Source organism: Corvus hawaiiensis, chromosome 21 (assembly GCF_020740725.1).
Source record: "Corvus hawaiiensis isolate bCorHaw1 chromosome 21, bCorHaw1.pri.cur, whole genome shotgun sequence".
NCBI lineage: Eukaryota > Metazoa > Chordata > Aves > Passeriformes > Corvidae > Corvus > Corvus hawaiiensis.
In genome coordinates this window covers 5,085,218-5,108,562 of record NC_063233.1, presented here as the reverse complement: position 1 = coordinate 5,108,562, position 23,345 = coordinate 5,085,218, and the positions used below count along the sequence as shown (strand labels likewise).

The 23,345-nt window shown below is 43.3% G+C and overlaps 1 protein-coding gene across 1 annotated transcript in view; it reads left to right on the top strand.

Moving 5' to 3' along the window:
- Positions 1-22,552, top strand: part of GPR107 (G protein-coupled receptor 107) — a 38,714-nt gene extending 16,162 nt beyond the window's left edge. The window contains exons 14-18 of the mRNA XM_048325373.1: positions 467-510; positions 8,990-9,039; positions 9,773-9,856; positions 10,650-10,774; positions 16,988-22,552. Coding sequence (XP_048181330.1) covers positions 467-510; positions 8,990-9,039; positions 9,773-9,856; positions 10,650-10,774; positions 16,988-17,084 — 400 coding nt within the window. The 3' untranslated portion in view covers positions 17,085-22,552. The remainder of the gene's footprint in view (positions 1-466; positions 511-8,989; positions 9,040-9,772; positions 9,857-10,649; positions 10,775-16,987) is intronic.
- Positions 22,553-23,345: the final 793 nt, after the last annotated feature.

Below are 23,345 nucleotides of genomic sequence, written 5' to 3'. Positions count from 1 at the left end.
GGCCCCTGAATTTACATTCCTGCAGGGTAGTTTCTGTTACATAAGTTGCCTATGTAGACATGTAAGCTATAATCAACTATTTAAATGAAAAGAGCTTAAAAGAGCAGTAAGATGCCAAATGCTTGGCAGTACTTTGAAGAGTAGCTCAGCTTAATTGTACAAGTGGAAAGCATTATGCTGGAAAATGCCCCAGTTTCTCACTCTGCTCCCTCCCTCCCACAAAGCATTCTGTAGGCTGAAGTAGGTTTTAGCAATCTGCTTTCATAATTCCAAGGAAATAGAGATACTTGAGATGACTGCCTGAGCTGGGGGCATGAGGATGAAGTGTGGGCAGTGTTAAGCACAGTTAATTATGAGCATACTCCAGCCATAAAGAGCTAACAAAACTGGTCAGTGATCTAGAGGACTGCTGTAAAAAGGGAATGTAAAACTTACCATTAATCTATTCTTTATTTTTATTTTTCAGGTCAATAAGGCATTTGCAAGAGGCTTCAGCAACAGATGGGAAAGGCAAGTAGTCTGTATTCTTTTCTCCTCTTTTATGCCACATATTATAATGCCAGAATTTCAAACACATGATGCTGATTCAAAAACCAAACGAAGACTATAGAGCTACACTGTATTAGTGTCACTCTGCTTTTCCTCAGTGGGCTCATGGGAATAACTTTTGGAAAATGACCTTTTTCTTGTATTGCTTTGATTATCAGAACTGGAATGTGTAACCCATTCTCTGCTACTTGCAGAGTAGCAGAGCTGCACATGACATCTAGAGCAAGTCATCTTGACAGATTTGCCATTTTTTCCTCACTTGAGTGTTTAGAAACAGAACTAGAAATGAATTCCGGAATTGCTGACTATTAGCCCAAATAGACCCACTTATTTCAATTTCTGCAGAAATGTATTCCTGACAAAATAGAGGGAAATAAACTTTATTATGAAACAAAACAACTTGGCACTCAATATAGCACAGTTCCTGACTTGTCCATGTTTGTACAGCAGCTCCAAGGGCTGCCTGTGGAAAGTGGAGTTATGTTTATTGTAGCACTGAAAAGGAGCTGGTGGATGGAAAGCCCAAATGTGGCTGCTGTAGCTTGTGCTTTTCCTGCCTTATCTGCTCATTTCTTCTGGATTAGTTCCTTGGATGCAAGCTGTGGAGCACAGCACTGGCTTCTTTGGAAGCAGGCAGCCTTTTCCACCTTCTGTCATTCAGTGGCTTACTCTTCAAAGCTTCATTTGTAGAAGGTCATTTGTTGGCAACAGCCTTTTAACCCCAGTCCCATCCTTTAACTCTTGTCTCTCCTTTCTGGAGATCTGTTCCCAGGTCTGGATACTTCTTCCAGCCATTTCCTTGGCTTTCACTGACACTTCAGCATTTCACTGCTGATTGTCCCTGTAGGTGAAATGTAAGGCTGAGTACTGAACTTAGCTTTGTGCAGACCACATTTTTTGCCATCTGTTAAATTTAAACACTTACGATGAGCCTAGCATGCTTTTTTGATGTTCCAGGCTGTTAAAAAAGCCACCAAACAACAGCCCTATGTGCTCAAAAAACTGCCCCAAACCTAATGGTGGAAAATTACTAACTTCTAATAGAAAATGTTAAAAAGGTCAGTTATAATAGCATAATATAAATGTTATTGGTAACTTTCTTATCAGTGTGTTCACTTGGGCTCAGTGGCATTTACTGATGGATTTGTTTTACCTTGTCCACTGAGCATATGTTCTGGAGTATTCATGCTGTTACCATTAAAAAGTCTGATAAGTTCAGATTTCCTTGAAGCAGTCTTTCTTCTGAACGAAGGACTTCACACGTCAGGTGTTTTTTCTTAGCTGGGTGGCAGTGGACCTGACTGTCCTGGTGCTGAGCACACAGCCATTAATGCACGTAATTAAGACATAAACCCTTCAAATCTGTGTGGCCCCAGCTGATCTCCCTGTACCTGCTTTGGTTCTTATCACAAGATGGTGCTGTGGAGTTTGATGAACCTCAGACATTCTGAGGAGGAGAAAAGTGAGGTGGCCAGCAGCAGGGATGTTCAGTGTAAAGGTTCCACCTACTCACTGTCCTTCATACGGCATGAAATCCAGACCTGAGTAAATCCAAGCAGTTCTATAGGATGGACTGTGGTGTGTAAAAAGTGTGGAGGTAAAAAAATGGTAATCTGAGAGGAACTGGCTGTGTCTTTACAGCTAGTCAGGGCTATATGCACAGTAGCCCTTAAGGTCTGGTTTAGTCCTCTGTTTTGTGTTGCTCTCCATGGGTAACGATGCTCTTCATTGTGAATGTTGCTTGTGAATCACCTACTGCTGTCACCAGCTTTACCTACTGGTGTTGCCATCTGGTTGTGCAGATCCTGCAAGTTCAGTAACTGTGTATTTAGAGGGACTTAGCAACTGTGTTATGCTACACCGGTAATAAAAGAATAGCTAAGGAAAAGATTTTCAGGGAAAACGTTGCACAGGCTGAGAGCAGATTGTGGCCAGGAGAGCTGCAGTGCTGGGACTCACTTGAGAAACACAGTCTGGTTGGACTATTTAGAGGCTGTTGGTAGGAACCCACAGGGAGCAAGTGAACGGTAATGTGATGCCAGAAGCAGAATGTTACCTAGTGTTGTCATGCTGCTAGTGTGTCTGGTTGAGAAAACCAAAAGTGATTTGGTTGCACTGTAAAAAGGTGAAATCATTCAGGCTTATCAATGACTGCTCTTTACTAGAACAAGGTGCTCTGTAAGCTTCCCTTGGAGGCCCTGTTCTGCAGAGGTGCTGCTTGATGTCTCAGCTTCTCATGAGAATAAAAGATAGAACTGGTGCTAACTGTTAAATCACCAGCATTTTTTTTCCCTGCAGTTTAAGGTAGTTTTCTCCTGAAGTAATAAAAGTTACTGGATCCTCTCATTATGCAGTTTTACTGTCCTGTGATTAGAGCTGGCTGGATCATGTGCAGACACTCCTAGCTGGGCTGCCTCTGGCCTGCTGGGATTTATTGTCTAGTCAAAGGCTGCTTTGCTTTCCCTGTTCTCTCACACAGACTTCATTAACTTATAGGATATACTGGGGAATTATATACTACACATTCAATAGCTGTTTCTCCTGGCACTGAGTCTTCTGGTGACGTCCTTGCCAGTGAGGAGGATCTAAGGAAAATTATTTTTGCTTCCTTGCATCTATTAGGACTAACAACTCCAGGACTCTATGGCTCAGTATCCTGGTGGTGTTTCCTGACTGTTTGTCTTGTTCTCTTCCAACTGCTTCTCCACCTGTGTTCCAGTTTGGCCAAATTTAGAAATACATCCTCTGAGAGAAGGCACAACCACCCCTCCTCCACCAGGTTTGGGAAAAAATAAATTTTCCTCGAAGGAAAGTGAAAGAGATAAAAACTATTTATTTAACAAACACACAGGAAAAGGATAATGATGCTAAATGATAAAACCTCTCGCTCTGCTGAGAGAAACCTGGGGGAAAATTCAGAGTCCTTCCGTAGATCTCTCTCCCCCTCCTTGGAGCTGGGATGGGGTGGTGGGCCCACTTCCAGGGCCAAGGCCTCGGTGGAAAATCCTCCCAATGTACTCTGATGTTGAAACAGTCCAGCAGAGAGAAAAGGAAAAAACGAAGTCCCAGGAAGACAAAAGTTCAACTCTCCGGAGGAAAAGGAGCTGAGGGAAAAAACTGCTGAAAGCTGGCTGGAAAGAAAAGCAAGCCGGGTGCTTCCCTTCCCTCCCGCTCTCCTGCTGCAGCTGAAGAAAGTGTCTCTATCTCTGTGTGACCTTGAACAAGCTGCACATTGCTTTGAAAAAGTTTTGCTCCATTTTTCCTCCCCCCTCTCAGGCTCAGTTTAAAAGCATAGAAAGGTATACATACTAATTTCTGGGCATAGTGCAGCGATAGGGAATACAATATCAAGTCACCCCAAGACAACCTGTTTATTAGGTAGCAGTCCCCTGGGTCAGGTGACAGCCATGACTGGAGTGTGGCTGGACTGGGAATGAAGCAGATTCGGATTTACCAGACCTTTAGACTGGACTTGTCATAGGCCTTTGGTTTAGCAACGTACAGTTAATGAAAAAGCTTGTTTTAAGTGGTACTGGTTTGGAGTCACTAGCTAATAGTCATTTAAACTAGAGTATAATTTAAAAGAAAAACAAAGTGGAGAAGCTGGAGAAATGGGTCTAAAGCCATCATTATCTAGGGACACCTTACATACCCAGATGCTATGGATTGCTAGTGAAGAGTAGGCATGGCACAGTGCTACGGCTGAGTTTGAGCTGCCTGGTTGTTTGCTTTTTTCCCTTGAAGGTGATCTTTAAAGCAGTATATCTGACCTACACAGGCTTCTTATCTTGCACAGCAGTGGGCGTAAACATCCCATTTTTAGAATCTTTTTTCTTCCCCTTTTGAAATCGCCACCTTCAGACTTAAGCAAGTGATTAGCTACACCTCTTTGATCTGTCATTATATCTTCCTTCAGGTGGGAGCCTTTGCTCTCTGTCCATTTGTAGATCTGCATTGCAAATGTCTTGCAGATTTAAGGAAATCAGTCTTGCAAACTGACCTAAAATATTTCAGCCTGCAAAGTTGCTCAACTGCCACCACCTTGTTTACAGGCATCTTGAGAAAAGAGAGGGAGTGTATGTATATATATATTATTTATACATAATATTTGTTTGAAACCCCAAGTTTTTGGTCAGTGGACCTCTCAAGTCTCATAACACACCCTTATGATCACATCCTCTGTTGTTTGAGGGAGGAATGAGGTTGGAAAGCGTTGCTGCAGTTTGTTCTGCTGGTACCTGTGTGTGTATGATGAGAGATGTGACACGGCACAGTCAGATCATGGTTTGTTGTTTTCCTGGAGCACTGCAGCATGTTACAGTTGGCAGCAGAATTAGGGGAAATACATTACAGCCTGTCGCTCCCAGGCATCATTCCCTGTGTTCTGCGCAGTGGGCAAATGATGATTAATGCTTTCGTGCTTGCCCCCATGTCAGGAAAAACCATTTGCAGTATGCAGTGTCTTCCTACTGCTGTGCCATGAAAATGCTGTGAGCAAAGAGCCTGGTCCTGTGTGGTGCAGAGCAACCTGTGCTTGGCTGGGCTCAGCACCACTTCCAGGTGCCCCAGAGAGCTGTCCAGGGTTGATGTGGCAACTCTGTTGGAGGTACAGTGCTTATCCTGTACTTTGGACTTTCATCTGACCCTGGTGGAGAGCTTTTGTGCCAAATGGCTGATGTGGTTTGGGACATTCAAGATTAACTAATCTGTGCCACCTTCTTGTGCGTGACACTGGGCATTGCTGTATCTGTCTGACCTCTTCTTTCTACTACAGGAATGCTTTTAAGGAGAGAACTCTAGAGACTGTAGAGCCACACTTCTCAGAGCTGCTTTTTTGAGGGCTAGATCTACGTGTGCTGCATCGTGGGGGAGAGCAGAAAGCTTTCGTTTATGGTTTGATAATGGCACAGATCACATCTCAAATGCACCAGCATGAGTAGGGCAAGCAAAGCATTGCAGAAATACTCTCAGCTGCACCTTGAGCACGTTCACTGGCTGCATTATGGTTTGTCTTTATGGATTGTATTGTCTGGGCTCGAGCTCCCCGTGCCCTCAGCTGCAATCCTGTGATTGTTACTACATACATATATCTGAAAAGGTCAGATTTATTCATCAGAAGGCTATTGTGTGGTGTGCAGTGGATGGTCCATCTTCTTTTTCCATCTTATAGACAGCCTCAACATTGGAAATTAGCATGGGGACAATCTCAAAAAGAGACTGCTTATCAAAATACTGGAGTGTGCTGTGTTTTGATTGATGTAGATCAGGCTGTTGCAGGCACAAGCTGTTAAAGTAAATGGTGATAGAGAGGGAAAACTGAGGGAAGCAAGGTATAGATGTTATAAATCTTTCTTGGAGGATGGCTTTTCTCTTTTTAATTATTGTCTGAAAGAGATGGAACATAGGCGTGAATTAATTTCTAAAACCTTTGGTGGAAGGTCTCTTTTAATTTTTTTTTTTTCCTTCTCTGCAGTTAAGTACTGTCCTTTGCAGAATGGTTATCATACTCAAAATATAAATTTACCCAACCTTTACTGCATGCTGTGGTTGCTGCTGTGTTATCACAGCCTTACAGGTTTGGATTGCAAGTGATTCAAGTTGTAAGTGACAGCTGCTGGCTGAGCCTTTCTCCTTGTAAATGCTGCTGTCACTGTCTGGGCTGCCAGGCTGAGGTGAACAGAAATCTTTGAGTGTCCAGGATAGCAAGACTCCAGTATTACTACTTGGAGCACATTCAGCCTGTGAGGAAGCAGTTCACAGGCTGCTGATGCCAAGCAATGATGATTTTAGATTTTTCTCCAGAACAGTGTGTCCTGTAACTTTGAATTGTTTAAAAAAGCCTGGCAGAATTTTGTAGACATGCATTAATGCTGACTTACGTATCTGATAGCGGAGAGAAATATTGCTGCAGTTGAGGAGAGCAAGTCAGCTTCCACAGGTGCCTCCTTAGCCTTTCTCCTTGGTGGTGATTGTCTTTTTTTTCCTCTCCTTCCCCTTCTTTCCCATGCTCAGACATTCTGGATATGTGGCTATACCAATTTATGACTCTTTGCTATTGATTATTGTCTCGGGTTTGGAGACAAAACTTCAGGAGGAAACACTCTGGAATGAGTGTCTCCTCCAAAGGGAAAAGGGCCTCCCCTTTTCCTCCACAAGGACAAGTGGAGAGTGGAAAAAAACCCAAACAAAACAGGGTAGAACAGGGGAAAAAAAACCCTCAAAATACAACAGATTCCTGGAGAGGGAACAGACACACGGGCTCAGACCAGCCGGGGCCACCTGCAGGCTCCCTGGACCGGTGAGGAGGGAAGGGAGGCAGTGAGGCAAGGGGAAGGAAAGGGGAAAAAAAGAACAAGAAAAAAACCCAACAAAACCTTTTCCCAGCTAGCTGGAACACAAAGGAAACCAAAAAGCAGCACAGTGCTCCCGGTGCACTCCCTCCTGAGCCCTGCCCACACCCCCCCAGCCCCGAGCCCTAGGGCTGAACCACTGAACCAAGCCGCACTCGGGCCCTGTGGCCCAGCCCCCGGGGCCATCATAAAGGCAGTGTCCTTGGGCATTGAGCTGATGGTTAGGGAATAAAGCAGCTTCATAGCATCAGCCCAGGACAATTATCGTGATGAGTAGGTGAGATGTTGAGCTGTGCTCCATCAGCTGGGAGAGGTGGAATTATGACACCTCAGTTGGCAGTCAGATCTTTGGCTTTGCTGTCCTTTCATCCTATGCAGTGCTTGAATCCATCAGAAATTACTCCCCAGCTTGCTGGCATTGACTGTAGAGCACTGATAGACCGGCAGTTTGAATCACAGCTGTTGAGTTGGTGTTCCTTCAACTACAAAGCCTGGTAATTCTCCTGGCCTGTCAATGCACCAACTGGTGGCAGTTCTTGAAGTTGGATGCCTTGAGTTCAAAATAGATCCTTCTGTGTGCAAACCGGTGTGTGGGAAATCACAAGATCTTCATGGTCACACTCAATGCAGCGCTCTCTAAATAGGACAATACTGCTTCCCTGTTTCACAATTCAGTGCACTTATCATGCATATTTACATGTTTCAATCTTTCACCAATTCTATTAGGAAAAGCTTTTAACTTTATGTCATCAGTCAGCTTATGCCTTGTGTTGGTCAGGTGCTGCTCTTAGAGTGTGTGTGCTGGAGGAAGGTTTGTATCTGGCTCAAGGTGTCTGTAGCTTTCAGCTGTTCCCCTGGAACACTAAAGGTAAACTGGGAATGGACACTTGATCTCTAGATTATAAAAGTAGTTTTATAACAGAGTGCTGTCTGTCTTCGGTGTAGTTTCTGTAGTGGGAACCTACAGGAATTTATTTGCAGTGGTGCATTTGACATTTCCTTTACATAAGAGACACTGCTTTGTTTTTGTCAGAGGAGGTGAAGCATTTCTTTGGAAGCTGATAGCCCTTCTCTCCCTCATCTGAAATACTTCATTTTGCTCTCTTGTGAACCTGAAGACCTTACATGCAAATACATGCAGCCTTTTATAAATCTTTGCAGTGGGTGAGTTCTGTGAGGGGGTGCAGGTAAACTTAAGCTCGATGTATTGCACTTTCACATCTGATAAATACGTTATGAGGACTTGGAGGGAGCACCAGTAAATACGTGGCAGTATTTTTTAACTGGCAGCTCCTGTTCATTGGCTCTAAACTGTGTCTCTCTAAGCTGTCAACATATCTTGGACTCTTTTCCTCTCATGTTGTCACAAAAGCATCAGTGGCCTATGTTTGTAATCCTGCTGCACATCTAAAAGCTGACTCTCAGACCAGAGCTGACAGCTGCTCCATCTGTTGTTGACCTCAGCTCGTTCACATGAATGTTCTGTGCTGCTCCAGCTGATGTGATCTGTGCAATGTGCACAGGTTTGCCTGGGGCCTCAGCTTGCGTGTTGGGGAACTGTTTGGGATGATTTCCCATTTCACTTGTGAGTTGTGGCTGATCCATGAATGATAGAGGACCCTGCTTAGGTATTAAAGTCCTGTGCTGCTGTTCAGCAAGATGCAGTGGTTCCCAGAGCTGTGATTACCTCGAAGTTGCTCAGCTCAGCTGAAGGCACAGAGCAGGTCAGGGAGGGCTCTAGAAAAGACAGGATTTTCTAGGAGGCAGTGTCAGGTGGCGTGGCCCTTCTGGCAGGAGCAAGGTGCCAGTGTGTAGTTGGCCGTATACAGGTAGAGGAAGGTTCTGTATTGCAGAGTGTGTGCATATAAAATTCAGTGTAAAAGCAATCTCAGTTCCCTTTTTAAGAGTGAATTCACCCCAGCCTGGGAGTTGTCCTGTATGTGGACACGCCAGGTTGGCCCACCTCAGGACAAATCCTTCTAGCCTAGGATTACCTGAGTTTTGACCACTTGCCTACCCTGCAGACAGGCATCAAAAGAAACTGTCTCATGTTAACAATTTTCTGATGGACTTTTGTGTTCTCTTGATAGCTGCCATTAACCTAGCAAAGCTGAAGCTCTTCAGACATTACTATGTCATGGTAAGTAAAACACCTGCACACATGCATGTGGGGAACTTGGAAGCTGTTCAGAGCTTTTGATGGAATACTTGTTGGAAACTACTGTAGCTGGTGGATGTGATAGAGGCTCTTGGCACTGCTGTGCTTTGGCATCTTGGTCAACTGGCTTACAATCCTAAAAGCAACTTCCTTTTTTTCTCCTAATGGTTGTATCCTTCTGTCTCTCTTTAAATTCCAGCTATTTGTAATGCTTCCTGATTTCCTCTGGAGACAGCTTGAGCTGCCAGTTGAATTGATGGGCTTGAATAACGTACTGTAAACTCGCTAAAAATTAAACTTGGGACCAAATGGTGCCTGGAGATGCATGTGTGCAGTTTCTGATTAAGTCAGTGGGAGCCATGAGTACGTTTCCCAGGAGAACACAGGCTTCTTAATGATTTCCAACGGCCTCATTTCAAGCTCTTCTAAGTGGCAAGAGTAATAAATTACAATTGTGATTCTTGAAATTCTATGAAATTGTAATACTTGAAGCATTTCCTGCTGTAACTTGAGTATGTTACCAACAGCTTGAGTTATTGGATGTTCAACAAGCAGTAGAGCCCTCAGCCTATATCTTCCATGTTTATTGAGGAGCATAATAAGGCTAGTCTGCCATAATGAGTTGTCTGGGAATTGCATGAGCTATTTCTCTGGGGTAAAAAGGTTCTATAAGGATGGTGCTATTGTTCTCATGCTTTCTCCTTTTCCTTCCCAGATTGTGTGTTACATTTACTTCACACGGATCATTGCAATTCTCATAAAGATTGCTGTTCCATTCCAGTGGAAATGGCTGTACCAGGTATTTGCCAGCAAAGGAAAATACATCCATTCCTCGATGTTTTCCTCTATTATTCCTTAAATATAACTGCACAACAAAATTCCATAAATTGTTCCTCATGTTATAGTAAAACATCTCAAAGCACAGTGCTGCACCCTGCCTCCTCTTGATTTTTATCACTGATCTGCTTAAGGTGAAAGAATATATTCTTAGTTTTATGTTTGTCCAGCAAGGCTGCTGGATGATACATGAGATGTCTGAAAGTAATTGCATTATTGATTTTTAGTCTTTCAATTTAAAAATGTCTGAAGGAAATTAATCAAGAACATACAAAGGAGAAAAAAATTAGTCAGGTTTGCTCTATGTAATTGAAGCCTCAGGGAGCCAGGAAAATATGCTTTTGCTCTTCCATCTAAGGGCTTCTTTTGCCTATGGACTTCTAAATACTTGGTTTCTTAACATATAATCCCAGTAACTGTGCAGGGAGTCCTTGGAATACATTAACTGTTGAAAATAGCAATGTAGGGATGATTTCCCCCCCTCAATTAAAAGCCAAGTCTTGCCATAGTTCTTTGAAAGCTCTGGAGAGATGGATAGAACTGTAACTGTATTTAAAGTGACTTGGAAAACTGAAAGAACAAAGGATTTGACAGCCTTTATCCTGGGATGAATGACAATTGGACAGGAATTACTCTGTTTCTGCTGTGGCCCAGGCCTCTTGGCCATTAAACCTTGAACCTTATGAATGAGGAGCAATGTTTCGTGACCACAGAGCATTGCAGGAGTGAACTTAATCTTGTGTTTTCACTTGCAGCTGCTGGATGAGATGGCCACACTCGTGTTCTTTGTCCTTACTGGGTACAAGTTCCGTCCAGCATCAGACAACCCTTACTTACAGCTCTCTCAAGATGATGAGGATGACTTGGAGATGGAAGCTGTGTAAGAACCCCTCTCCCCTTTTATTTACCTCTTCACTTGATTTGAGAAAAGTAGTGTTTAAAACCACTTTACTTTAATCTCTCTAAATCCTTCTTTGACAAAGATGAGGATCTGCCCACATTTAAAGAGGAGGTGTCTGTTCTGGTGTGTGTAAAGAGATTTGTGGTGTGCATAGAAGCCTCTGACCTGGATATTGCAGTAGTGTGGAATAAGCTGGTAAAGCTTTTCATGGGGTGAAAAGATGCCCATGAAAATATCAAGTAAGAAAGCTTCTAAGTTTAATTTAGGTCGTGGAACGTGAATGAGTTTTACAGATCATCATTAATGCTTCATATTTAGTAAAACCCAAATGAACAACAAAAATGACCCACCAATCTGCAGAACATAAATAATAATACATGTATAAAAATAATGTAGTAATAAATGAACAGGGTGTAAGGTCCCTTCTGCCTTGGCATTCAGCATATAGCTTTGCAAAAATATATCTTAAGCAGCACTGAGCCAAGGAGATGGATTTTTATCAATACTCTTCCCTGGTTTATTCCCTGCTGCTAAACCACAAGGCACCACAAATGCTTCAGGACCTGAGCTAGCCTGGAAAAATTATATAGCAGGGCTCACCCTTAAGTCCCTGTCATTTTCTTTGCAGTGGTTTTCTGAGGACTTAAAAAATGAGTGGCATTTTTGAACGTGTAATTAAAAATGCCCTAAGAAATTCAGCCTGCCAGTGGTGTTGGATACAGCTTTAGGTGCCCCAGAGTCTGCTGCCTTAATAGGAGCAGAGCTAACCTAATCCTTTGGTAGTTACACATTTGATGCATAACTGCAGTTGATGTACAGGCTCAGAAGCCTGTTCCTAAGACTTTTTTCCAGTTTGGCAAATCTCCTTTACCTGGGTGAAATAAATCAACACTGTTTTTATTACAGAGGCGAAAAAGTCCAAATGTGTTTGCTGTCATAGTTAGCTCAGAAAGAAATGAATCTTATTGGAAAACTGCTACAAGGAGGTTTGAATCATAGAATCCAGACTCAAATGTCATGTAAAGAGTTTAATGTCTCAGAAATATGGCTAGTAACAAAGATCTTTTTAAATGCTTAGCTATTTTTGCTTTGGGTCTAGAAAATCTGTCATTTTTGTAAGCAGAATCCGACTAGTGGGTAGTGACCTTAAAATCACTATCACATACATGTGTTTAAATGGTTTATGTAAGAAACTGGTCTCAGTTTGGAAGCTGTTTGATAAAAAAGCATTCACATCAGGAAGTCACTGTCTGAACTGGCAGAATTTGTAATTGTACCAGAAAAAGCTTTTTTCCTTTTTGCCTGTTAGAGCGAATTTCAACTTTGTATTACGTGCTTAATGAATTTTTGCTTGTGGGGGTTTTGCTAGGACTAATAATAGGACACCTTTCAAATACAGTGATTTTAGTCAATTGAGAAGTTGCTAAATTTAGAAGAATCTGCCAGAAATGAGCTGGAGAAAGTTTAATGAACTAATTCAGTGATTTACATCTCACCCTAGTGAGATAGACATTGCTAAAAACTCAAGGGTTAGAATTCCTTGTGAGCCTATTCCTAGTAACGCATTTTGCTCTTTGCTTTGGGAGTTTCCATTGTTGTGCCTTGTGGGTTGTTCCCCTTAGCCTTGCTTGAATTTTTCTGATCTGATTCACCAGAAGTTTTATTCCATTTGGGCACTTGGCAGGGTATAATCTGTGTCTGGTTCTCCCTTCCCCAGCTCCATCAGGAAGATTAAGTTTGTAGATATTTGAAAAACAGTTTATACACGTTCTGTGACAGGTGAAGCACTGCAATGGAAGTGTATGACATTTCTCATTGATTTGGTCTGGCTGGTCCTATTTTTATGTTTATAAATATTAAATGTTGTTTCTGGGGTGGGAGAAAATGTCTGGGTTTATTTGAGCAGGTGACTAAGTGCCTGACAGTATCCTGACTAACCACTGCATGAGTGTTTTGTCTTTCATGTGATAAATACCCACTTATCTTCACAGACTATGGCAGAAACTAAAAACCTGGAAAGTTCATGGTGTTCTGCTATGTGGGTTTTATGGTTGTTTTCCTCTCCCAGAGGGTTTTTGTTTAAAATCAGGTTCTCTAAAACAGAAGCATATTCAGTTCCTTTAGACTCAACATTTCTATGAGCCAACAGAGGGGAAAGCTGTGAGGTTATCAAACCTCTTTTCCAGGCTTGCTTGTCTTCCATTAAAAAAAATAGGACATTTTAAGTGCAGCTCTCTAGCTTGGGTCTGTTTTCATGCATTGCAAATGATACAAAGCTCGGTCTGGCAGTAAATATCAATAATGTTAAAGACACTGGAAATATGCAAAGTTTCAAGAAAAATCTGCAAATTAGGTGTCTGAGAGAAGCAACACAAGGCACAAATCCTCTCTTTGTAACTCTTGTAACTCTCAAGAATAAAATACAAATCAAGAATAGCAAAGGTAACTCTGGATTGGAGAAAGGATCCACAGACTTTGCAGGAATCTCTTCAGTTATTCCAGGCTCAACAGAAGTTGTCCTGGTGGAGAGCAGCGTGTGGCTAAAGCTGAGCTAAGGACCTGTCTGTCCGTTCTCAAGCAGGTTCAATAGCCATTCATCACCAGCAAAGTGGCTTTCTGTATATTCTGTCCTGGGCAGCCTCTTGAGTTCTGTCACTACGTGGGCTTGTCGCTGACAGTTTGTTATATTAAAGTTCCCTGCTTGAAAAGGTGCAGCCACACTTGGCAGAAAGAGCTGTCAGGCTTCCAGTCCTAATGCCATTTCTGGGGCATGAATGCAAAAATATAAACAATACAGTAGATGAGCTGGGGGTGAGGAAGGGGAAAGGAAGAATTCTTGGGTTGTTTTTTTTCTTTTTTAAATGTCATTAATTTGGTATGCTGGCTTTATATGCTGGCTATCAAAGGGCTCTTTTACAGGTCGTGAGTGAGAATGATGTTCATACATGCATGGGAGGTTAAGATATTTCCACTGGAGGAGGAATTGCAGGAGAAGGAACCATTAGTAGTTTTGTTCTCAAGTCGGTAAATCCATCTTACTCAGTGTGTGGAGACTTTGCTTCTCCTTGACACCCAAAACAACCTCAACGCAGGGAACTGTTGTGGTAACACTGATCTTTGCTTATGCCTTGGGATCTGGAGTTTCTCTCTCTGTCATGAGGCAGCTTATTCTGTGCTGAGATTTGACGTCCTGCTCGGTTGCTTTTCTCTGCTTTCTCTCAGGTTGTGCTTCATGGCAGACTGATTCATGGTGCGCTCCATTAGCAGTGATTTTCTTCACCTAACACATCTTTCCCTTGCGGAGATCAGCTTTTTTTGCTCTGTGGCTGATCAGTTTTCACTCCAGTTTGCAACAGCTTGTAAGGGCGGGCTGCTGCCAGTATTGCAGTGTTTGTTGTTGGACTATAAAACAAATAAACAGGAGAAAAGACAGCTGAGATCTGCCACTGTGGAGAGCTGGAGATACTTTTGAATGTTTAGCCATTCCTTGATCCCTTGGATACAATGCAGGAGAAAAATAAACCCCATGAAATCTCTGCAGCATGTACCACTGTGTGATGGAGTGCTTGGGGAACTCCTTCTCTGTCTCATTTGTGATAGATATCCCTCTGGCAGGCACAGAAATGCTCTCTGGAGAGGGATGGTTTAGTAAGAAGGATTTGTTGCATTTTAACTGCTCTGATTTGTGGGCTGGAAATGCAGTTCAGCAGACATTTCCCTGCTGTATTGCAGGTCAGAGCTGAAGTGCTGAGACTGTTGCAAGGACAGTAATGAGGATTTCAGTGTGCTTGGTCTTAGTGCTGCAACCCTTATTTTATTGGCACTAAAATGTGATGGCTGGACTGATTCTGAGAGCGAGAGGAATTGCCTGTTGCACCTGAACAATCTGAGAAAAGCAGGGGCTTGAGAGCTACTTCATGCACTTGTCACGAGACAAGAACAGTCTCTTCAACTCTTCAGATGGACTGTAACCTTCAATGTTGGAGAATCCACACAGAAATCTCTCCCAGTTATTTGCTGTTACTGAGGGGGGACACAGTAAATGGCCTCTCTGGTAGCAAAGGACATGACTTGATCTGCCTGCACTTTGTGTGTAACTGTCCCATAAACGTGGGAAGTGGATCATTCCCTCTTAGCCATAACCTCCCATTACTTCTGTCACCACCTTGGTGTGCAGTGGCTGTCTAATGGCATTAGAGTGCAGTGCTGGAATCTAGGCTGTGGGCCAGGTGGGATCTTCCCAGCTGTGAATCAAGTGTTGGGATGACTTTGGTGTCATGTATGTGTGAAACACCTCTTTGTATATCCTGGTGTGTCTGCTGCTGCATTGGTGTGCTGGGTGCTCATTTCTGGTTTGTAGTTCATGGCAATCTTCAGCTCCTCCCTGAGGAATGGATACTTAGCTCCTCATTCAGTAATTACGAAGTTGATTATTTCTGAAGAGTAAACTTGGTAGCTGTCTTGCTGCATCCTTCTGTACTTTTCAGACTATTACTTCGATTTGCCAGAATCTTTCTGCATTCTAGTCCTGTCCTCCAATATGTAGCTCTTAGTGTCTTGTGCAGATTTAATAAGCAAGTTCTCTGTTCCATTACCCAGGCAATTACTGAAAATACTGAGTAGAAGTGAACCCAGGACAGGCCCCTCTGGAGCCACACTCAATGTTCTTACACTTTTGACAGGAAACCATTAAGTACATCTCAATGCATACTTTTCCGATTAGTTATCCATCTACTTTGGTTTTGTCTAGCTTATGTTTCTCCAGAATTTTTCCTATATGACTGTGGGAAATCTTTGTCAACAGGGAGAACTTGAGAGATCTAAATGGCTCTGTACTGATTAGTTTGACCTCTTCTAGGAAATGTTAATTGTTGACTAATTCCATCTTTCTCCTTTAAGCAACCTGCTTACTTTTATCTGTACTTCTCTTTTTTTATTTTAAGTAGGGAATAAAGTTATTTGATCTGTACTCTTGTCCAAACCAGCACATCTTGTGACCCTTTCCTATTAAGCCCAAGCTCATCTAGGCCCACTCTAAAGTGTCTGAACCACTGACGATCCCAGTGTGGCCCCTGCTGCAATATCACTGAACACAGCAGGCTGAGTAAATTATTTTTACAGTACATGAGCAGAAGCTGGGATCTAACATGGAGCTAAGGGAAGAAGAGCGTTATCTGAAGGTGACTTCTCCTCTTGGGGAGATGCTGGGGAGATGTTGTTAGCAGCTCTGATCAAATAAAGCACTCTGACATGGTAAACAGCAGGTGAAAGCACTCACAGACCAACAGGGGCAGCTTTGAACAGGACAGGTCTGTGTGTGCTTCCAGGCATCCCTTGGGAATGCATTGAGCTACTGGCACTCTTACCTTCAGCATCCAAAATAACCTTTGTCACATAGTTGTGGGGGAAAAAAAATACCTGTATGGAATGAGAATCACACTGTGCAAAAGAATAAAGGAAATGTGTTGTGCATCCAAACTGCCTGTTTTGTGTAGCAGCAGAGAAAAGCTGCTGAGCTGAAGAGCTGTTGGAGAGCCAAGGCAGTTCCAAGAGGAATGGTGCTGTTCTGCCTGGATAAACAGTTCAGTCTACCTAACGTTGAATGGTATTGTGAGGCTTTGTAGTTCAATGGTCAGATTGCCATGACAAATCCAGACTTGGATGGTATAAAAATGATGACTTCTCACTTCTGTTTTGTTGCTGCTCATTTTGCTGTTAAGAGGAGCTGGTGTGCATTAAGCCAATATGGTTCATTTGGGGCACTGTCCACTGCATGTGTATTTGTGTAATACATTGTGCCTATTAAAATGCAGAAGAAAGTCACAGAAATAAGGGTGATCAGCTGTATAGTAAATGGGGGGTTTTAAGTGAACTGCTCAAATTTAGCAAGTAAACACCTGGTTTAACCACCCCTGTTACCTTTTTTGAAGTATGAGCCAATATTACTTGCTGCTTTAGCTTAATGATAGATGGGAAGGGCCTTGAGGTACTCAAGGACAGTGGTTGTGCTTCTAATGCCCATCTGTGTTGTGTCCAGGATTATACAGGAGATCAAACATGGAAACTGCTCAGCGTGGGTAAAGAGATGTGACATGTGTTGTTTGATAGGTACAGGAAGATGGTGTGAGCTGTTGCTGAAATGGATTTTACAGTTCAAGGTCTGATGTCTGATGCTTCTCCCTTCTCTTCCAGGGTGACGACTTCAGGAGTAATGGAGGGCATGAAGAAGGTCAAGAAAGTGGTGAATGGTTCAGCAGAGCCTCAGGGCGAATGGGAAGGCACAGCATGATGGACTGGACTAAGGCAGCACTTTCAGAGAAACTTTTTTAATTTATTAATATTACTCTCAGTGGAAAGGGAGCAACTTGCACTCCCCACCACTGAAACTGCAGAGTGGGGTATGTCTAGGGGGAGCAAAGCAGTGCAGAAATATAACTATTCCTTTGATCCTGAGAAAATGGGATCTCCTGGTACCTGCAAGGAGTGTGAAGCTTTCCTAGGGATTTTGGGTAGCTTATGTTTTTCCCCCCCTTTCTGGATCGGTTCTTTATTCTGAATTGTTGTGTTCTTCAGAATGTGTAATACTAATGTGAAGAGGGATCTTCAGTGTGTATGTAAAGAATATATTTTATATAATGCTCATATATATATACACACACACACACACTTGCTATGTAACATGTATGCTGGGACTTGCAAAGCCTGTCAGAAGGTGGGAAAAGAAGATAAAGACATGTAAGTATTTTTTTTTTTTTTCCTTTTTATAAACTCTCCTTTTGGCTTGGACAAAACGTTGCAGAACAAATGGATGGGAACAACTGCAGTTATTTGAGAGACTGAACGGGTATTGGATCAGATGACTTCTGCCACTGCTCATACAAGTGTGAGAGGTGATAAGTATCTTCTTGTCTTATCCCTGCAGGTGTCCACCTGAATGTGTCAGGTTTTCAGCTGTGTTGCTATACAGGAAACGAGTGACTGTTCTCCATTAAAGCACTAAGCCCATAGTGCAATAAGCATTTATGTACATTCTTCACTGTCCATGGAGTTGCTCGTGACTCACCCCCACCTGACAACAAGTACACAAAAGGTGTAAGACTGATGTTTGCTTTTTAGGGGTCTGCCTAAATGTTTACTTTCAAGCTGTGACCCAGAGCACTTTGGTTGCCTTCATAAAATATTTTCAAGGTATTTCAAAAGTCGCTCCTTTCTGGCACAGTGTAAACAGTACCAGACTCTCCAATGAAAATCTGTCTAGCCATTTTACTGCAGCATAAATCTCTGGTTCACAGTTATCCTGAGTTACTGGGCCTCTCTGGATGGCTACTTGTATCTCTCTGGCTGTGTAGGATTAATGACACTGCTGTTTGAGATGAGCTGAACTGGTCAAAGTGGTGTTGCCACCAAAAACTGGCAGCTGTAACTCCCAGTCCTAAATGTTTGGTTTTTATCAGGAGAGGAGAAGATTATGACCAGAACCTTGATGAAGGGGAATATAGAATCCTTGACTGTTAGCTGCAGACTTGCAGTGGAGTCTTTACAGATATGTTCCAAAATGCCTCATGTTTTTTTCTCTGTAGTCCCTGGGATTGTCAGTAGGGCAGTTGGTGTCCAGAGCTGTAGTAGTGAGAATGGGTGTTAATTTGGGGGAGGATGGAAGTGGCTCCTGGTGAAATGAGGATTAGCTTTACGAAAATAAATCAAGTGTAAGTCACTGACCCACTGAAGCCTTAATATTCATGCAGAGACATTGACATGTGGTGCTGTTGAGCCAGGTGCTTCTGCCAGGGTGTCAGGGAGAGACACTGTCAGAGCTCTGGATGCGCCAGCATCGCTTACAGACTCATTCAGGAATTGGCTTTTTGGAGAGACTACATTTCTGGGGCACAGCTGATAAGAGAACTGTTAGCCACTAGGTTATTTTATTCTTCAATCTGAGAAGGAGGATTTCCTCTATAATCTTGAACCACTTCCTCACTCCTGAGCAGGGATTGTGGAGCTGTTGGTGAGCTGTCTGTACCAAGACTTGCTGTTTGAGGAGCAGCATCACTTTCCCCCATTGCCCCTTCTTTTCCCAGGTGTTGGTTCTGTGCACCATGGAAATGGTAGAAACAAATCTACCTGCTTTGATACCTGGAACTGCTTTCTCTTCAGGTAAAGCACAAGAATAGCATTTGTCTCTGGCTGCAGTGTCCTCTTCTGTTTTCCTCCTCAGCTGTAACTTCACAGTAATCACAGCAGTGATAGTTTGACTTTGCTGTCATTGACTTGCAGTGAGATGGTTTTAGTGGGAAGAGATCCTATACCACTGGAAAGGCTGTTTGGTGACCTACGGGCCTTTTAAGCCTTCTGTAGGAAGAAGTCATCTGCGTATTTAGCTGAAGTGTGAGAAATTGGACCATAAACAAAACACAGGCAGTCCCAGATCATCATACATTTAAATGCAATACCTGAAAAACTCATCCTCTGCAGTTACTCTGTCCCTGGGAAGTGTCACTCACTGCATCCAAAGGGCTGCTCAAACAGGCTGTAAAGTCTGTTGAGAGAAGCCCACTGAAGAAGTGTGTTAGCACTGAGGTATGTAAGGGATAAGGATGTGCTGTCAGGAACGAAGTGCATCTGGACGATGCTATTCTAGAGCCTGTGAATTCCTTTTGTGAATGAGATGTGAAATTGTCCTGGGTGTGGCATTTCACTGAAAACCTCGAGGGCTGTGCTGTGGTCCCAGGAAGTGCTGAGCTGGTTCCAAACAGCTGCCTATTCCATACCTCAGCATCAGTGGAGCTGACAGTTTGGCAGGTGCTGTTACCTTAGTCTCAGGTTTCTCTTTTTTTTTTTTTAATAGATGCAGTTTTTTTGCTAAAGTTGCATATGGTGTAGGTTTATCTGCCAAGTCCCTGGCTCACCAGTCAAAGGCCAAAAAAACCGGGTCATTTCTTTTTGTCTTGGCATGAAAAGCCACAGCAGTATTCTGGAAGTATTTTTTTACAAGAGCTTTTTCCAAGTTCAACCCTGAGCTTCAGCAGTCAGCTCTACAACCAGCTTTAGCTGGTGCTTTACACAGGATGCCAAGCAGCAGGAAATGGTCAGACCTGAGCATTAGGAAGGAAAATCAAAGTCATGGTCAAACCAAAACTCAGAAGAATCTTTTTGCAGCCGTTTCCAAAGTGAATTTTTCTCTGGTGCAGTTCCTTGGAGCAGGACAAAAAGTCTGTCGTGCAGGGGTGTAGGATGGATATGATGGGTGGGTCGGCAGCTGGGATGTTGGAGGGTGGAGAGGATGGCCGCAGTTGTGCTTCTCTCCAGCACGGTGAGTGCTGCACTGCAGAGCATCAAAGACAGCACTGCTCCCTCCCCTCCTTCCCAGGCAGACCCACAGCTGCATGGCTGGCATTGCATGACTCCAGGGCTAGTGGAGTGCAGCAGCTTGGAGCTTCCCAGGCAGGATAATCAGTGCTTGCCTTTCACATGCTGATGGCTGCTTATCTGGTAGGAAGCTGTGCCTCTCGAAGGGAGGGAAGCGAGAGGAGCTGTTGTGGATTGCAGATCGTTTAGGGATATGCAGCTTTACTTCCCTGTCGCTGCTTTTACTGAAGTGAGGAGCTGAAGCAATCGCCCCGACAGTACCCAGCAGCAGAGGGACAGGAGTCCTGGAACGGCAGGTCTGGTGCAATGGGAATAAATGGTTTGAATGCTTTCCCATATGTTGCTGCAGCGGAGCACTCGGTCCCCTCTGCAGATAAAAATGAGATTGGTTCAGTCTTCACTTGTAATGCAGGTTATGCCCCAATAAATCCCTGTGGATGCTGACATGCACGTGCCCCTGCTGCACTCCTCCTTCCTGCCGTAGCTGCTCAGCAGGCTGTCTTCCAGAGGAAGCCTCCTTGCAGTGCAACTGCCAGACTCTTGCATTCTTCAGGCTGGAAAATGTTTTCCTTGATGGTTCATCAAGAGACGTACTAAAAGAAAGCAAGACATAATGGGGTCATCTGGAACACTGCTGCTGCCTGCTCGGAGTGGAGCAGTTTGAGTTGAAGAAGCCACATGCTGTCCTATTAAGATGCTCTTTCATGTTGTCATCTAACTCGGTGTGTCGTGATGTGTGCAGTGCATTGTTCAGTGTTTCCCTCCAGCTGAGTGCCCCGTTCCTGGATTTCCATGCTGGCATACCCTGGGAGAGCATGTTGTAAAAATTTGCTGCATTGCAGCATTTTGTCTGGAGCTCATAGTGTGGAAGATGTATTTTTTCTAAGCTAAGTGGACCCTCTCTAGCATGAGCGTGCATCCACCATGTATCCTTGAGCACTGTAACATTCCTTCTGGCCATGAAAGGGCATGTCTTGATCACTCCAGTGTGCACATCTGGTGGAAGTCCCGTGGAAGATTTTTAGTCTTTTTTCCTTACTCTGTGTTCCTCTAGAGAAAAGCAGTCAAGTCACTGACAATCAAATTGATGAGAAGGGAGGGGATTTTGTTGTTTATTTGAAAACTTCCCGATTTGAAGCGAATATTGGGTATTGTAGGCTCTTTTGAGAACTGCAGTTCCCTACCTAGTAAGGAGAGGGAAGGAAATCCTTCTTCCTTTAGCCTACCTTTAGTCTCCTTCATTTTGACCTGTCACGCCAGCTAACAGACTGCTGTCACTTGAAAGCAGATGTTTTATAGATCCTGTTATGATCCCTACTTCACTCATAGAGCACGTCCCCATTTTTCACCTGTGTACAAAGAGTGAGGAGCTGTGATCTGCAGGAGTGGGAGGTGCAGTGAGGTTTGAACATTGTGGGGCTCACACTGAAACTGTGACATTGTCAGTAGCCTCAATGTTTCACAAAAGCTGAGGTGGTGCTGCCCAGAGACACTTGACCTATGTTTCTTTGTGTTCCCTGGGGTTGATTTGCTGTAAAAGGTTATTCTAAATTGAATTAATTTGGTTTCTTTTTTGTAGCTGCTGGATATGACACTGTTTTGGGCTGATTAATCACTTTTCCTTAGGAATATTGGGAAGCTGTGCATTTTCCCCCTTGTAGTTTCTTGCCTGGATATAGCAATGATCCAGGGAGAACTATACATGACCTGTGCTCCCAAGTGGCTGGAACAGGATTTAGGAAAATACTGATACTCAGATGTTGAGTGGTGTAGGAAGAAAGTGGCTGAGAAAAGAATCACTTCTTGTAGGCTGACTGGCTCAAGAACCCATTTATGTTTTGACTGCAGCAATCCTCTAGAAAGGACAATTCTTAATAAATACTTCCCTGTGGGATTTCACTCAAGTGTTCTGCTCTCTGTGTACTAAAGTAGAGTCCGACCTCCACATCATCAGAAGCACTTCATCCTGTAGCCAGTGGAGCTGGTACCTGCTCTATCAAAACAGAGCATGGGTCTAAATAGCTTCCCTTGCCCTTTAGGAACTATTAATAATTAATTCTAGATCCTCTTGTGTCATTAAGCAGCTTTAGGGCACCTTGTACAATGTAGCTTTGAATTCATTTAGTAAATGACCTCCAGAAGAACTAAAGAAGACTTTTCTGTGTACAGCAAGGTCCAGTTCCTGGGGTTTTGGTGACCTGTAAATATCCTATTCCTCAGTTCCTGTTCAGATGTAAAAATGGATTTTTTTCAGTATTTTTTTAAACTTTATTAAAAGAACAGCAAACATTATTTGAAGAGAAACAAGGTAGAGATAAGTCAGGACAGTCTGTGTAACTTGGTTTCCCTGCTGTGATGCAAATGTGTAAAATAAAGACTGACCAGAAAGAAGTTTTTAATGCATCTCATTTTCTCCTTCTGAACTGCCAGCAGCCAAGCTGACCCATTGATCCCAAAGTCTGCATTTCCCTGTGCTCAACTTCTGTTTCCAGCCATCAACATCTGCATCATGGATACAGGGCCAAATCACAAAACTTGTGTGGAAAACTTCTTTTGAAGGGAAAAGCTTTCCTGTCAGTGACCCAGTGAGGTTCACTGAGGTGCCTTTTCTTGAGCTCCAGGTACTGGAGCTGTGCTTGTATGTGCCCAGCTGCTCTTTTAAGTTTGTAAGCTGAACTTAGGCAATAGTTTGTGGACTGAGTCTTAAACAGAAGTGTTTCTCACAGCCCTGTGTCTCCTGCAGTCTGGGGCAGGCAGGAATGCAGGAGCATCTGTGCTGCTCTCCAGCCCTGTGGTCAGCTTGCCAGGTGAGAGCAGAAAAGGAGCTGATGCTTTGAACCTCGGTGTCCAGATACAAGTTAAGGATAGAAACTTACTGTTTAAGTAATATCTTTGGTGGATCTGTCCACACTATCTCAGAGGGGCAAGTCCTTGACCTATTTTAGGTTAGACTGATGGTAATTTGGGATGTCTGTAGTTGTGCTCTTCCTGAGGTGTTGAGATCTAACCTTGTATTTCAGTTCTGCAAACTGGTTGGGTTGGCAGGGATGAGGAGGGCACAGCATTCCTGTGAAGTGTTCTTCCTGATAATCCCCCGTCCCTCAAAAGCATATGTCCTTCAGCACGAAATTCGAGTCTTCAAGATGTTTCTTACAGTTCAGCCTATGGTTCTCATCCTACCACC